The 13853-nt window shown below is 64.2% G+C and overlaps 2 protein-coding genes across 2 annotated transcripts; both read left to right on the top strand.

Annotated features, from left to right (window-relative positions):
* Window positions 1-1878: 1878 nt before the first annotated feature.
* FCRLA (Fc receptor like A) lies at window positions 1879-7652 on the top strand (the record flags this gene model as incomplete). Its single annotated transcript, XM_079762087.1, has 5 exons — window positions 1879-1933; window positions 5395-5544; window positions 5811-6077; window positions 6392-6676; window positions 7351-7652. 5 exons carry the CDS (start codon window positions 1879-1881, stop codon window positions 7650-7652), a joined length of 1059 nt encoding a protein of 352 aa, XP_079618213.1.
* A 2756-nt stretch (window positions 7653-10408) lies between these two features.
* FCRLB (Fc receptor like B) lies at window positions 10409-13424 on the top strand (the record flags this gene model as incomplete). The annotated part of the gene is made up of 6 exons (XM_079762143.1): window positions 10409-10439; window positions 10738-10758; window positions 11054-11308; window positions 11879-12145; window positions 12616-12888; window positions 13021-13424. 6 exons carry the CDS (start codon window positions 10409-10411, stop codon window positions 13422-13424), a joined length of 1251 nt encoding a protein of 416 aa, XP_079618269.1.
* Between the last annotated feature and the right edge of the window lie 429 nt (window positions 13425-13853).

Here is a 13853-nt window from a genome sequence, read left to right as displayed (position 1 = left end):
GATATTTTCCCTGACAAAGATCAACAGATCTTTCCTGAGCCCATTTGCCTTTTTGCCTCTAAGATAACATATCTGTGAGATGTCTGGGTAACTTGTAACTTCCTCTTTCGCTGGAGCCCCTGGGGCACAACCAAATGTGGTGGGCGCCAGGACAGATACTTCAAATTCCTTCATTATCATGTTAATTGTTCCTGCACCCACCTAAGTGTGTGTCCATCATTTTACTTTTTATCCAATCCCAGGGGTTTCCCACTATTTGACTTTATCCAATGAATTTCATGTAGCCCACCTATGTCCCTCCTCTGATGGCAATGTATAAATACAGACCCGCCATTCCTCGGAGCATTATCTCAATTCATTGAGGTTCTGCTTCCCGGCATATGTCGACAGTTTGGCTCAAATAAACTCACTAAAATTCTTTACAGGTTTCAATGGTTTTTTTCGTTAACACAAGTAAACCCATCGATTTATGATTTCCACATACCCAGGGAACCTCCGTCTTTAATAGGTCTCCGAACTCTGACTCCTGAGCCTAGCACTGGATCCCAGATAAATGTCTCCTGTGCTTTTCTAGAGGTTTTATAGTTTTACACGTATATTTAATCCCCGGTCCAGTTTTAGTGCTGTCTGTGTGAGGGAGTGTGAGGGGTAGGTCCAACCCAATTCCTCACGCTTTGGATTTTCATCGGGGTGGCCCAGACTCTCCTGGGCCGCGCTCTCCCAGGACACAGCCACGCCAGCTCCCGCCTCCTGCCTCCCGCCCACTCCCGCCCACCCTGAGTCCCAGGCCGTCTGCATGGAACACTAGCCTCGCAGACACAGAGACTTCCTGTAAACGCTGGTTTTGGCCCGAGAGCTGCCTGCCCTCGGGGGCATGCTCCGCCTGTGGTTTTGTACAGCTCGGGGGTCAGGCCCCCCACCCGCCCTGCCTTCAAGCCCAGGCCTTCCCTTCCGCATTTCTGAGGCTTCCTCTCACCTCTGGGCAACCACAAGGGCCTGGGGGATAACAGGAGGGGGGCGATCCTGTGAGAAGAGGGGTGGCCGTGCCACTGGGAGCCGCTGTGAAAGGGGACATCCTGAGGCAGGGACAAGGGGTTCCGGGGCGGGGGGGGGGGCGGGGGGGCCTGGAGCTGGGAGGTGCTGTCGCCTCCAAGTCCCCCTCTTTCTGGGTCTCCTTGGGTGTCTCCAGTCTCCTCAGGACCAGAACCTTGGGCTGAGCCTGAGCCTGGGCCCCTGTTGGGTCCTCTGGATACTTCTCTTTTCCTCTTGCCTTTCCCGGAGCCAGGAGCCATAGCCTCTGGGGCTGCAGTTCTGAGACCGGGTCCGAGAAACTGGGTGGTCAGAGCCCAGGAGGGACTCAACTATGTCCGATGTGGTGCCATCACCGCCCTCTTCCTGTGTCCTGCCGCAGCCCAGGCTCTAGAAACATGGCGGTGGGGGGGGGGGGGGGTGACAAGAGGGAGGCGACAGGCAGGCCCCTGAACTCTCAGGGAGCCCACCGGGCTCTGTAGCCTTCAGCAGCTTCCACCCCTGTCCCGCTGATGCCAGCCTCCCCCTCCCCGGCAGGTGCAGGAGGCGGGGACCCTCAGTGTGCAGGCTGATCCTCTAACCAATGAGCAACACCGGCCAGGGCTAGTCAGGAGCAGGAGCAGGAGGCCGGGGGAGCCCTGGAAGCTCCCTGAGCCCACGGGGACAGGAGCGATGGAGCGCCCTCATTCCCCACAGCCCTCCACGCAGATGACCTGGGACCTGAAGGATGGAAGCCAATCAGAGCAGAAGAGGAGACAAGACAGTTAGACTTACTTCCTCTTTCTAATTTGAGAGGTTTCGTGTTGACGAGGTTCGGGGTGTGAGGCTGGGGAGACCTTCACAGTCACCATGAAGCTGGGCTGCTTCTCGCCTCCTGTGCTCTGGGCAGCCCAGGTGCTGCTGGGTGAGTAACGCCTGAGCTGGTGGGCAGGGGTGGCCTGCCCGAGGCCCAGCGGGAAGGAGCCTGGACCTCCTCAGGCCTCCAAGGAGGCGGGGCTGGGGATGTGAAGTGCAGGACTGACTTGAAAACCTCCCAGGCCCCCAGACCACAGAGCCTCTGCAGCAAGGATCTCAACTCTTCCTTTTTGCACCAAAGCCGCGGACACCTCCCTGCTCTGGTGCTCACGGTCTGGCTGCCACGGTGGCCCGGTGGCAACATCTGGTCTTAGGGGCCTTCCCACACTGTAGTTCCTGCTCTGGTGGGCTTCGCGGTCATGCATTCCATCTGGTGTCCTCCGCTCCCCAGCCCCCATGCATCACGTCCCCCGGTCCTTCGGCCTCCCTGGGTCCCTTTGGCGGCTCCCTTGCCACCCTACTGTTCCCTCTTCCTACAGCCTCCCTACTGTTCCCTCTTCCTACAGCCTCCCTACTGTTCCTCTTCCTACAGTCTCCCTACTGTTCCCTCTTCCTACTGTCTCCCTACTGTTCCCTCTACCTACAGTCTCCCTACTGTTCCCTCTTCCAACAGTCTCCCTACTGTTCCCTCTACCTACAGTCTCCCTACTGTTCCCTCTTCCTGCAGTCTCCCTACTGTTCCCTCTACCTACAGTCTCCCTACTGTTCCCTCTTCCTACAGCCTCCCTACTGTTCCCCCTTCCTACAGTCTCCCTACTGTTCCCTCTTCCTACAGCCTCCCTACTGTTCCTCTTCCTACAGTCTCCCTACTGTTCCCTCTACCTACAGTCTCCCTACTGTTCCCTCTTCCAACAGTCTCCCTACTGTTCCCTCTACCTACAGCCTCCTTACTGTTCCCTCTTCCTACAGCCTCCCTACTGTTCCCTCTTCCTACAGCCTCCCTACTGTTCCCTCTTCCTACAGCCTCCCTACTGTTCCCTCTTCCTACAGTCTCCCTAGTGCTCCCTCTTCCTACAGCCTCCCTACTGTTCCCTCTACCTACAGCCTCCCTACTGTTCCCTCTTCCTACAGCCTCCCTACTGTTCCCTCTTCCTACAGTCTCCCTACTGTTCCCTCTTCCTACAGCCTCCCTACTGTTCCCTCTTCCTACAGCCTCCCTACTGTTCCCTCTTCCTACAGTCTCCCTAGTGCTCCCTCTTCCTACAGCCTCCCTACTGTTCCTCTTCCTACAGCCTCCCTACTGTTCCCTCTTCCTACAGCCTCCCTACTGTTCCCTCTTCCTACAGCCTCCCTACTGTTCCCCCTTCCTACAGTCTCCCTACTGTTCCCTCTTCCTGCAGCCTTCCTACTGTTCCCTCTTCCTACAGTCTCCCTACTGTTCCCTCTTCCTACAGTCTCCCTACTGTTCCCTCTTCCTACAGTCTCCCTACTGTTCCCTCTTCCTGCAGCCTTCCTACTGTTCCCTCTTCCTACAGTCTCCCTACTGTTCCCTCTTCCTACAGTCTCCCTACTGTTCCCTCTTCCTACAGTCTCCCTACTGTTCCCTCTTCCTGCAGCCTCCCTACTGTGCTTGCTTCCTGCAGTCTCCCCAGCAGCTCATTTGTCATTTCATTTTTCCCGGGACAGCTGAGCAATCTGAGTCCTGAATCGCATCTCCAACCCCAGGCCTATGCTTGAGCGTCACATTCAAATGCCCGGCCTCACACAGGACACACCCACCGGCGTGTCTCCAGGTCTCCCAGCACACATGGCCGGTGCCGACCAACTGTCCCTCCTGTCTCTCTCCATCCCACCTCCCACCAGACACGCAGACAAGGGCTCTCCGAACAAGCCGATTCCCCTCTGCCTGTGCTCTGCAGAAAACCAGTTATCGCTGTCCCTGGAGCATAAGGAATGCCTTGCTAGGACAAGCCCTCGTCATTTCTGGCCTGGGCCGGGCCGTGACCTCCCAGCTGAGTGCCTTGTCTCAGCCCGTGTCCTTGAAATAGTTCTGCACTCGGCAGGCCTGGCCCCCAGGTAGCCTCTGCGACGACCTCCGGGCTCCCCTGAGCAGGTGGCGCTCCAGCAAACCCCAGCTGCTTAGGTTCACGCCCTCTCCCGCTGCACTCTGACCTGTCTCCTCGCTTTGCTCACTCCACTCCCTCTGCTGAAAAGAGCACCCCATGCCCGTTCCCCTCTCGCTCACAAACTCTGGGCATCCAAACCCTGGTGAGGCGGCCCTGCCCAGGAGCTGTCCTGGAGCCTCTGCCGGGCTGCCTGGCACCTCCCTCCTGAGGAGACCTTGTGTGCCCCCGCCTGTGCCGTCCACCAAACCAAAGGGATGAGGCCTTTCCTTTGTCTTTAACCTCGTCTTATGTCTCTGAATTCTCGCACCTGCGTGGTCCCCATAGTGATGTCCTTGATCGTTTCACTGAACACAGAGCCAGCCCTGGGCGGCCAGAGCTCCCGACGCGGTGGACATTCTGGCCTCCACGACTCTCCCTGAGGGCGTTTCTTTGAAAAAGTCCCTTTTTATCTCTGGACTTGGTTTTCTTATTCACAAAAAGAGAGTGGTGATGCCTCCGGCCGTGCTCTGAGGGACAGGGTCTGGCAGCCCCAGCAGGTTTTGTGTGAAAGAAGCAGCCGAGAGCGCGGGGCGGGGGGGCGGGGGGGCGGGGGGGCGAGTGGAGGAACCGAGTGGAGGAACCGAGTGGAGGAACCGAGAGGGCAGCCGGGCGGGGCAGAGGGGCAGAGGCTCTGAGGACAGCACCTGGGCCTGAAGGACCGACAGACAGAAGGAGGGGAACCAGGAAGGGGGAGGGGCCTCGCTGAGGGAAGTGACAAGGTCAAAGGGGAGTGTGGGGCCTTTGGGAGGGGCCAGGGCCAGGGCGGGCCAGGGAGGGCCAGGAAGGGTGGAGGTGGGAGAACGGAATCACCTCGCCTGAGCTGAGAAGCAGGGAGGAGAAGGGCGAGATTTTGGACTCAGACATACCGAACTGCCTTGCTGCAGCCCAACCCCTTTTAAACGTCGGTGAGTTAATCGGGGTTTCCAAGCCCGTTTCTTAAAGATGTAGAAACTCGGGGTGCAGGCACACACCTGGGAGCTTTGTGATGATGAAACAGAGGGTGTGAGGAAGAGCCGGGCCTCCGGCACGTGATGCCCCAGCCGAGGTTAGAACTGACGTCTCCCTTCCCTCCTCTGCTGTGTCCACCGCTCGGGGTCGATGGCCGGGGCCTCGGGTTCCTGTGCCCACAGCAGCTGGCTGTCATGCGGGTGAGTCCACCCTTTGGCCACTCCCCAAACCACAGTCATTCACTGACCACCTGCAGGCCAGTGAGCCACGTCAAAGACCCTCTGAGAGACCCCGTGGGTCTACTGGGGAAAAGGTCTTGGCGTCTAAAGACCTTTCTAAAAAGGGAGACTCCCCCAGGAGGAGGAGGTGGAGGCACCCGCTGGAGGGCCCGTTCCTGCTCTCCCTCTCCAAGTCTCAGCATGGTTTCCTGGTTCCTCTGGGGCCACGCCCTCCTCAGCCGCCCGTTCTGAGACCCTGCAGTGTGAGGGCCCTGTCAGCACCTGGGACAGCGCCTGCCACCCTGGGGACCACTCGGGCTCCGGGGAAGTGGACTTCCAGGCCAAGGGCTACACGTTCAGCCGACCCCTCCGTCTGGTCGTGTCCTACGGTAAGGTCCTGGGAAGGTCCTCTCCCACTTCCCAAAGCTCCCCCTTCAGCCCAGGCCCCCGGGAAGGTGCCGCAGGAAACGGCCACCGATGACAGCTCTCCTTCCATCTCCTCTGCCCAAAGCCCGGGGTGCCCTCAGTCCCAGGCCCGAGAGAAGTTGTTGGGGTGAGAGCTCCCTGGTCCTCAGAAAGCTGAGGGTCCACTGTGGGCTGCACAGAGGGCTGCCACGCAGGCAGGGGGTGACTCAGCTCTCGCTCTGGGCCACAGACTGGCTGATCCTCCAAGGCCCGGCCACTCCCGTCTTTGAAGGGGACCCTCTGGTTCTGCGCTGCCAGGCCTGGCGAGGCTGGCCACTGGCCCGGGTCACCTTCTACCGAGATGGCTCCGCTCTGGGTGCCCCCGGGCCCCACAGGGAATTCACCATCGCCGTGGTTCGAGAGGCGGACAGCGGGCATTACCACTGCAGCGCCGTCTTCCGGAGCCCTGGTCCTGGGAGCCCAGAAACGGCATCCTCCGTGGCGGTCACCGTCCAAGGTGAGGGCTCAGGGCAGAGTCTCTGTGAGCCCTGGCAGGGGGGACAGAGACCAGCCTCCTCACGGAGGGCAGGCGCGCCGCAGCCCCTCGGCCCTCCGAGTCCCGGGGGCCCCTCTCTCCCACGCATCCTGGTCGACGACTAGGCGTCGGGACGATTGTCAGACGCCCCGTCACTAGATCTGCTCCAGTCCAGGCCAGTGAAGACGGGACTGAAAGGGTCAGATGGAACTCTCCTGAGATGGCTCCTTCCCCAGGGAGAGTGTGAGCACCCCACGCCCCACCCCAGGCTGAGCCCTTCCTTCTGTCTCTCCCAGAACTGTTTCCAGCTCCGGTGCTCAGAGCCACGCCCTCGCCCTCGCCCCAAGAGGGCAGTGCCGTGACCTTGAGCTGCCAGACAAAGCTGGCCCTGCAGAGGTCAGCCGCCCGCCTCCTCTTCTCCTTCTACAAGGGGGGCCGGGCCGTGCGTGGCCGTGGCCTGTCCCCGGAACTGCAGGTCCCCGCAGCCTCAGAGGCCCACTCGGGGTCCTACTGGTGCGAGGCCGCCACCGAGGACAACCATGTGTGGAAAAGGAGCCCCCGGCTGGAGATCAGGGTGCAGGGTGAGTGGGCGTGTTGGCTCGCGTGTGGAAGGTGGGGGCAGGACGCTGGCCCCTGTGGGGCTCAGTGTGAGCAGGTTCACAGGGACGCAGCAGAGGCAGCAGCCAGGCCCGGGCCCCTGGGGACGGTGAGCGTACAGATAGGGACTTCTCCCCAGGCCGGGGGACGCCTCCCCAAGCAGGACCACGCCAGCTCCGCCGCTGCTGCTCATGGTGACGCTCCCACCAGGGACCGCAGCCCCGTGTTGGTTCCGGGAGCCCCATAGTGAAGGCTGCTTCTGGGTGAAACACTGAGGAGGCCCGGGAGCCGGGAGCCTCGTCACAGGAATCAGGGGAGGGACCAGGGCGGGAGTGGCTCACGCACGGGGCGGGGCGGGGCGGGGCAGGCTGCCGGGAGGAGCTCCTTGAAGGTCATGCCCAGAGGAGGCTGCCTACTGTCCTCAGGGCAGTGCCACCCACATGCAGGGAACGGGGAGGGTCCCTGACGGCCACCCACCGCCCTCTGACCAGCCTCACTGCTGAAGGGTTTCGGACGTGAGCCAGGAGGGACACGGGGTCCTTGTCTGCCCTGGGCCCCACAGCGCAGTCAGAGCGCAGGAAAGACCGCTGGGGGAGGGGTGGCGGCCAGAGCCAGACTTCCGGGGTCACTGTATGTGTGTTCCCTGCCCCACACCCAGGTCCCTCGAGCTCCGGTGCACCACCGGTCTTGAACCCCGCTCCTCCGAAATCCGTGGCTCCCGGAATGCCTGCTGAGGAGCCGCCCAGGCCTCTGCCTCCACCGTCCAGCCCTTCCTCGGGGGGCCCAGGCCCCCCCTCTCCCCTGCAGGCCTCCGACCCCCACCTGCACCACCGGATGGGCCTTCTCCTCAGACAGATGCAGGGTGTGCGGGTGCTCCTCGGCCACCTGGTCATGGAGCTGAGGGACCTGTCTGGCCACCTGAAGCTGGAGACCAGGAAGGGCCCCGCCAAGCAGGTGTGAGCAGTGCACCTGCAGTGTTGCCCAGCACCCCAATAAATGGAGCTCTCCCGTCTCCCTCTTTCTGTCCTGCACATGCGCACAGAGCTCCTCCAGGTTTCCAGTCTTGTTCGAGTCGGAGGCAGGCGAGCGTGGGTAACTGCGCCAAGGGGAGCTGTGCGGCCCCTCAACCTGGCAGCCAGTCCCCTCAGCCCACACGGCGCCTCCTGCTGCCCGGAGAGAAGCAAGCAGACGGCGGGGGGCAGTCTTGGCGGGACCACCCCCACTGCCCAGGGGACACTTGAGTTGTCCGTTTGGGGGTTGCTTCTGTGGTCTAGTAAGTAAACACAGGAGTGCTGCTAACAGCCTATAACACAGGATTCTCTGGCCCGAACCTCAATAGTGAGGAGGGAACCCCAGCCTCATGGACGCTTGGTGTCCGAGGGGGCTGTGCCTCTTCGACTCACTCCCCCACCCCAGCCTCACTCAGCAAATAGTTAGACGCCGGCCTTCAGGGCCTCTCCGCGCACAGTCCGTCTCTGCCTCTCGAACAGCTGAGGCGGCCCACAGGCGCCCGGACTGACCTCTGTGGCGCAGCCGCCGCGCCGGAGCAGCAAGGACGTTGTCTCGGAACTCTTTTCCTTTCAAAGCTTGCGATACTCTCTTGGGGACATAATCACACCTGCCTGTGCTGGGACGGCTGCTGCAGCGCTCAGGCTGTGACAGCGCCCGCCGCCAGGCTCCCCAGCAGCCCCTGGGCAGAGTCCGCCCGCTGCAGCATGCCCCAGCCCGGCTCCAAACCGGGAGCCACCCGTCCACTTCCTGTCTCTGTGCCCAGGGTTCCGTGCGTAGTTCGACCCACAGTGAGTTACAGACATGCATCTGCCCCCTCCCGGACCTGCCACAGGAAACCAGGGAAGGGGCCCTGGCCGGGTTAGCTCAGTTGATTGAGCGTCGTCCAAGGTTTTGGGTTCGATGCCCATCAGGGCACACATGAGAACCCACCAATGAATGCATGGATAAGTGGAACAAGAAATCGAAGTTTCTCTCTGTGATCATTTTTTTTTTTTAAAAAAGAAAAGAAACAAGGGAGGGGAACTGGCTGGACGTGAGAGCGGGAGCTCCCTGGGCGACGTCTGGGACGCCCGTGGCAGGGTGTCCGCCCTCCTGCGCGTGGTGTCCACCCACGTAGGCAACTGTCAGCTGATGGCACCTCTTGTCCAGGAATTAGGACGTGATAGGCTTCAAATAGCTGCTCGGGTAACCGTGGTAATGGATACGTTTCTGTGAGGCATAGAGGTGAGGAGTTAGACATTCCGGGGGCAAGCCCTGGATGCAGGAAAAGACCCAACCGCGGGGGTGCGGGTGGGGGATGTGGAAGAAACCGAGAATAAAGAAATGTTGGGGGGGGGGATTTTTCAAGTCAAACTCCGAGCACTGTGTGACATGAGCCCGGTCAGGGGTCCTGGGAGCTTTGGGGGAAGATTGCACACTTTGTGGGTTTTCTTGTGGAATTGGGTGAAGAGGCTGAGATGCCAGCTGGGGTGGACGAGGCACGGCTGACAGGTGTCACACTCTGTCACAGAGAAGGCCCTGGCCAGGAGTCAGACCTCTGCAGAGCTGCGGGCATGTGGGCGCCCAACTGGCCCCAGAGTGAGGAGCCAGGTGGGATCTGGGGCTGCGGTCCCAAAGCAGGCAGTTCCCATCGCATTCTCCCAAGAGGCAGCGGCATTGCTAACAGGACTGGCACCTCGAGGGCACGGAGGGGATGCTCAGAGGGGCTCTGGGAGTCCCAAGCCAGAGGGGAAGGGACCACCTTAACCGAGTTGAGGAAGGATCATCTCTTTCCCGCCAGAGTCCCCAGGGAAGGAGGTGCTCCTGGCTGACAGTCGGGGCGGGGACCGGAGACACACTATCCGGTGGAAAATTCATTAAGTATTTACCCAGGACTCAGGCTGCCCGCTGGCTGCTCAGGGCAGGGTCACGTGGCTCAGAAGGAAGTGGAGGTCAGACCAGAGGGGCCAGGCAGTGGCTTCTCTGCTTCAGGTGAGGGTGCCGCAGGCGCGGGGAGGGGGGACGTGCCTGGGGGTGCCCCAGGCTTGGGGGGGTGCTGCGGATGTGGCTGGGGGTGCCCGGAAGGACAGAAGGAAGGAGGCTCCAGTGAGTGGAGGAGCCACAGGGCGAGGCACTGCGGTGGGTAGGAGAGAAGCTTTTTCTAACTTTGAGGGCTTGGGGCTCAGGGAGGGAGAAAGAAGAGTGGACACATTATGTGTCTATCCCTGATGGAGACACTGGAGGCCCGGCTTCCTGTCTGCTCGCCTGTGGGAGGTGTGAGCCCTGGGCGGCACCCCATGTCACCCTCCCAGCCTCAACCTGAGGTCTGTCCTGGGGAGGCCGCGGGAGAAAGGCCCGGAGGGACCTTGAGGCCCTGAGGGTGTCTCCCCACCCGAAGCTCACAGGGCAGCTGGACCGTGGTGGGGGTGTGGCCGGGGGCCCGGGGGCCTGGGCGGCAGGGCAGGCTGTGCTCAGCAGGTCCTCCAGAGGCCGTGGGGCTGCCTGAGAGGAGGTGCTCCCGGGCGCTGGCGGGCCCTGAGGCCGACACACAGCGTCCGTCTCCTGCTCCCCGCGGCGTCTCCAGGAGTGAGGAGATCGGAGCTCGGTGGGCAGCACACCACCCCCCCCCGCGGCGTCTCCAGGAGTGAGGAGCGCGGAGCTCGGTGGGCAGCACCCCCCGCTCCCCCACGGTGTCTCCAGCCCTGGGCAGGCGCATCAGGTCCGTCATGTGGCCGCTGGCAGCCCTCCTGCTGCTGGGTGAGTCCACAGGGAGGCAGGGGACTCAGGGGTGGGGGGAGAGCGTGTGTGTGTGTGTGTGTGTGTGAGCGTGTAGGGGTGGGGTGGGGGGAGAGCGTGTGTGTGTGTGGAGGGTGGGGAGAGCGTGTGTGTGTGGGGGGGTATGCAATCCTCGACTCCAAGCAGTCCACTATCTTGGAGGGTGAAGAGGCGGGAGAAAGCCAGGGCCGGTTCCTGCTGAGTCTTTCCGGGGCGAGAGTCCCTGGCTCCCCTCACAGCTCCAACCCCTCCTTCCTTCTCTTTCACCCTTGCTTTGCAGCGCCCAGCAGTGGACACGCCGGTGAGTCCCACGGCCCCCTCACCCAGTGTTGACACTTGGACCCCAGCCCCAGTGATCTGCGTGGGCCTCCCGCCGGACTGTTCTGGGAGCGTGTCTTTCCCACGCCACACCGTCCGGTGACGGCTCGCCCGGCCGCTTAGACCTGGCGCTGACCGATTGACACCTTGCCGCCCGGGGACTCCCCCGGAGGCGGGGTTAGGGATGGGGGCTGGCTTCCTGAGATTCCCCACCTCAGAGCACACCTGTGGGCCCCTCGCCTTGACCCCCTTCCACACTGCCCCGCCCCCCCTCGCAGTGGCCCTGGAGAAGCCCACACTGTCTCTGCGCCCTCCCTGGACCACCATCTTCAAGGGGGAGCGCGTGACCCTGCGGTGTGACGGGTACCACCCCCTGGTCGTGGAGCTCCGGCCCATCAGCACCCTCTGGTACTTGGGCCACCTGCTGCTGCCCTCTCATGGGAGGAGCATCGAGGTGCAGGCCCCAGGGGTGTACCGGTGCCAGACCCGGGGAGCACCCGTCAGCGACCCCGTCCACCTCTCTGTATCCAACGGTGAGTGTCTGCCCCGGGGGTGGGCACAGGCTTCTGGGGTACTGGCTATCCTGTGGGAGGGCCACTGGGCCACCCCCATTGGGACAGGAGAGGGGGGCACGTGGCACTGAGTGCAGTCAGGCTGGTCTGTCCCCCAAGGTGCCCTCAGCCTCCTGCCGCAGTGGGTGGCAAATGGACATCTGCAGCCGCACAGGGCCAGTCTCCCCAGCCCGCAGGACCGGCGGGAGGGCAGGAGCCTGCGGGGGGGCGGGGGGAGCAGGACCGGCGGGAGGGCAGGAGCCTGCGGGGGGGCGGGGGGAGCAGGACCTGCGGGAGGGCAGGAGCCTGCGGGGGGGCGGGGGGAGCAGGACCGGCGGGAGGGCGCCGAGCCGCCTGGGGGAAGCAGCCTGGACCCGGACGGGCGCTCCTCTCGGAGGCCGGAGCATCTTTGCTTCCCCTCCCCTCCCACCCGCCGGCAGCAGGCGGGCCTGGCGGCGGGGCGGCGCCCAGGGTGGGTGAGCGGCTGCGGGGGCGGCGGCGGCGAAGGGTCCCGGCGGGTCCTGTGGGAGTCGCTGTCCTGGTGCCGCGCAGACTGGCTGATCCTGCAAGTGCCCTACGCCGCGGTGTTCGAGGGCGAGCCGCTGGTCCTGCGCTGCCGCGGCTGGTACGACAAGGCGGTGTACCGGCTGCACTACTACCGCGACGGCCGCGCCCTGCGCTACTTCAGCTCCGGGGCCAACTACTCGGTGCCGCAGGCGCGTGCGGGCGACAGCGGCCGCTACCAGTGCTCCGGCACCATGCGCCTCCCGGTGGAGAGCGCGCCCATGTTCTCAGCCCCGGTGGCCGTGACCGTGCAAGGTGGGTGCACCGTGCGAGGTGGGTGCACCGTGCGAGGTGGGCGGACCTGGGCTCGGGGGGGAAGCTCAGGGTCGGGAACCTGGTGGGGAAGGAGGAGCGAATTTCTCTGCTGGCCACGTGCGCTTTCCTCTCCGGCTCCGCGGCGGAGGCGCACTGGGCTGCGGCCTGCGTGGAGGCGGGTCCCTTCGCCCGCCACCCCAGCTCTGACGCCGAGTGGGGTCCACAGGGGCGGGGCGGTGGGGGCGGTCCGCTCCTGGGGACTGGGGCGCGGCGGGCACAGGCCCCTTCCCGGAGCAGAGGCCGAGCCGCGGCCCTCCCTCGTGGTCGCGCGGCCGCCTCTCAGGAGCTTGTCCTCCGCGCGCTCTGACCTCCTGGCGGCGAGGCGTCCTCACGGGACACGGAAAGGGAGCGGCGTCGGGCGGGACGCAGGCTCGGGCCTCACGCGCGGCCCCGCCCCGCCCTCCCCGCAGAGCTGTTCGCAGCGCCGGTGCTGAGGGCGGGCCGCGCGGGGGCCGGCGGGGCGGTCCTTCGCTGCGAGACGCGCCTGCACCCGCGGAGGCGCGCGGTGCCGCTGCAGTTCGCCTTCTACAAGCACAGCCGCGTCGTGCGCCGCTTCGACTGGGCGGCCGAGTACCGAGTCCCCGAGGCGGAGGCCGGCGAGCTGGAGGCGCACTGGTGCGAGGCGGCCACGGCCTCCCGCAGCGTCCGCAAGCGCAGCGCCTGGCCGCAGCTCCCGGGGCGCGGTGAGTGGCCGCCCCTCGCTCGGCTTTGCCCGCGCCCCGCGCTCCCCCCGCCCCTCCCCGCCCCTCCCGGGCCGCCTCTCCCTGACCCAGCCCTCCCCCGACCCCCACCCCCCACCCCGTGTGCGTCCACAGGGCCGCCCGGCGACCCGGCCGCCACCGCCCAGGGCCCGAAGGCCGAGCCCCTGGCGCCCGGGAACCAGCCGCTTTCCTTCCGAAAGTCCCTGCCGCCCACGTCGGCTCCGTCGGTCACCTCCGCCCCTAATGCCACCTCCGCCGGGCCGCGGGCCCCCGCAGTCAGAGCTCCCGGCGCCGCGCCTGCTGCCTGCGCCCCGCAGACGCCCCTGGACCCCGCCACGGGGGCCCTGAAACCCGAGGTGGACCTGCTGCTCCGAGAAATTCGGCTGCTCAGAGACCTGCTGAGCCGAGTGGTCCTGGGAATGAGGGGCCCGCAGGCCTCCCCCGAGCCCGGGGCCGCACCCGGGACGCCGGAGGCCCCCTGGGCTGAGTCCGTGGAGACCAGCGCTGCGGGGAGCTGAGAGGCGTCCGCCCCCTGCAGCCTGTCCCGTCCCCTCCGCACCCCCCCCTCCCGCTCCCCGCTCCTCACTGCACCGCAGACCTTGCAGAGCCGTCTGTCTGCTCCGCCTTCGCGCTGCTGTTTTCAGAAGCACATACAGCCCGTGGGCCAGAGTCAGCAGATTCCATCTCCGCAGCCTGTTTGAGCTGCTTACCCACGGCCTCCCTCTGACACCCCCCCCCCACCTTCTGCCCAGAACCCAGGAGGAGGGAGCCTGGAGGGTGCTGGGTTCTGGCGGGGAGTTCAGGCCCCAGCTTCCCATGGGCCTCCCGCTATAGCCCACACAGGCCAGCTGTTGCCTAAGGGCACCGAGGACACAGTCTCTGGACATGTGAGGGTCAAGTTGCACTTACAGATAATTAACTTAATGCTAATTCTAACGCGTCCCTGT

This window comes from Cnephaeus nilssonii (assembly GCF_951640355.1).
Source record: "Cnephaeus nilssonii genome assembly, chromosome: 21".
In the NCBI taxonomy this organism is placed as follows: Eukaryota; Metazoa; Chordata; class Mammalia; order Chiroptera; family Vespertilionidae; genus Cnephaeus; species Cnephaeus nilssonii.
This window is presented reverse-complemented; position numbering and strand designations above follow the sequence as displayed.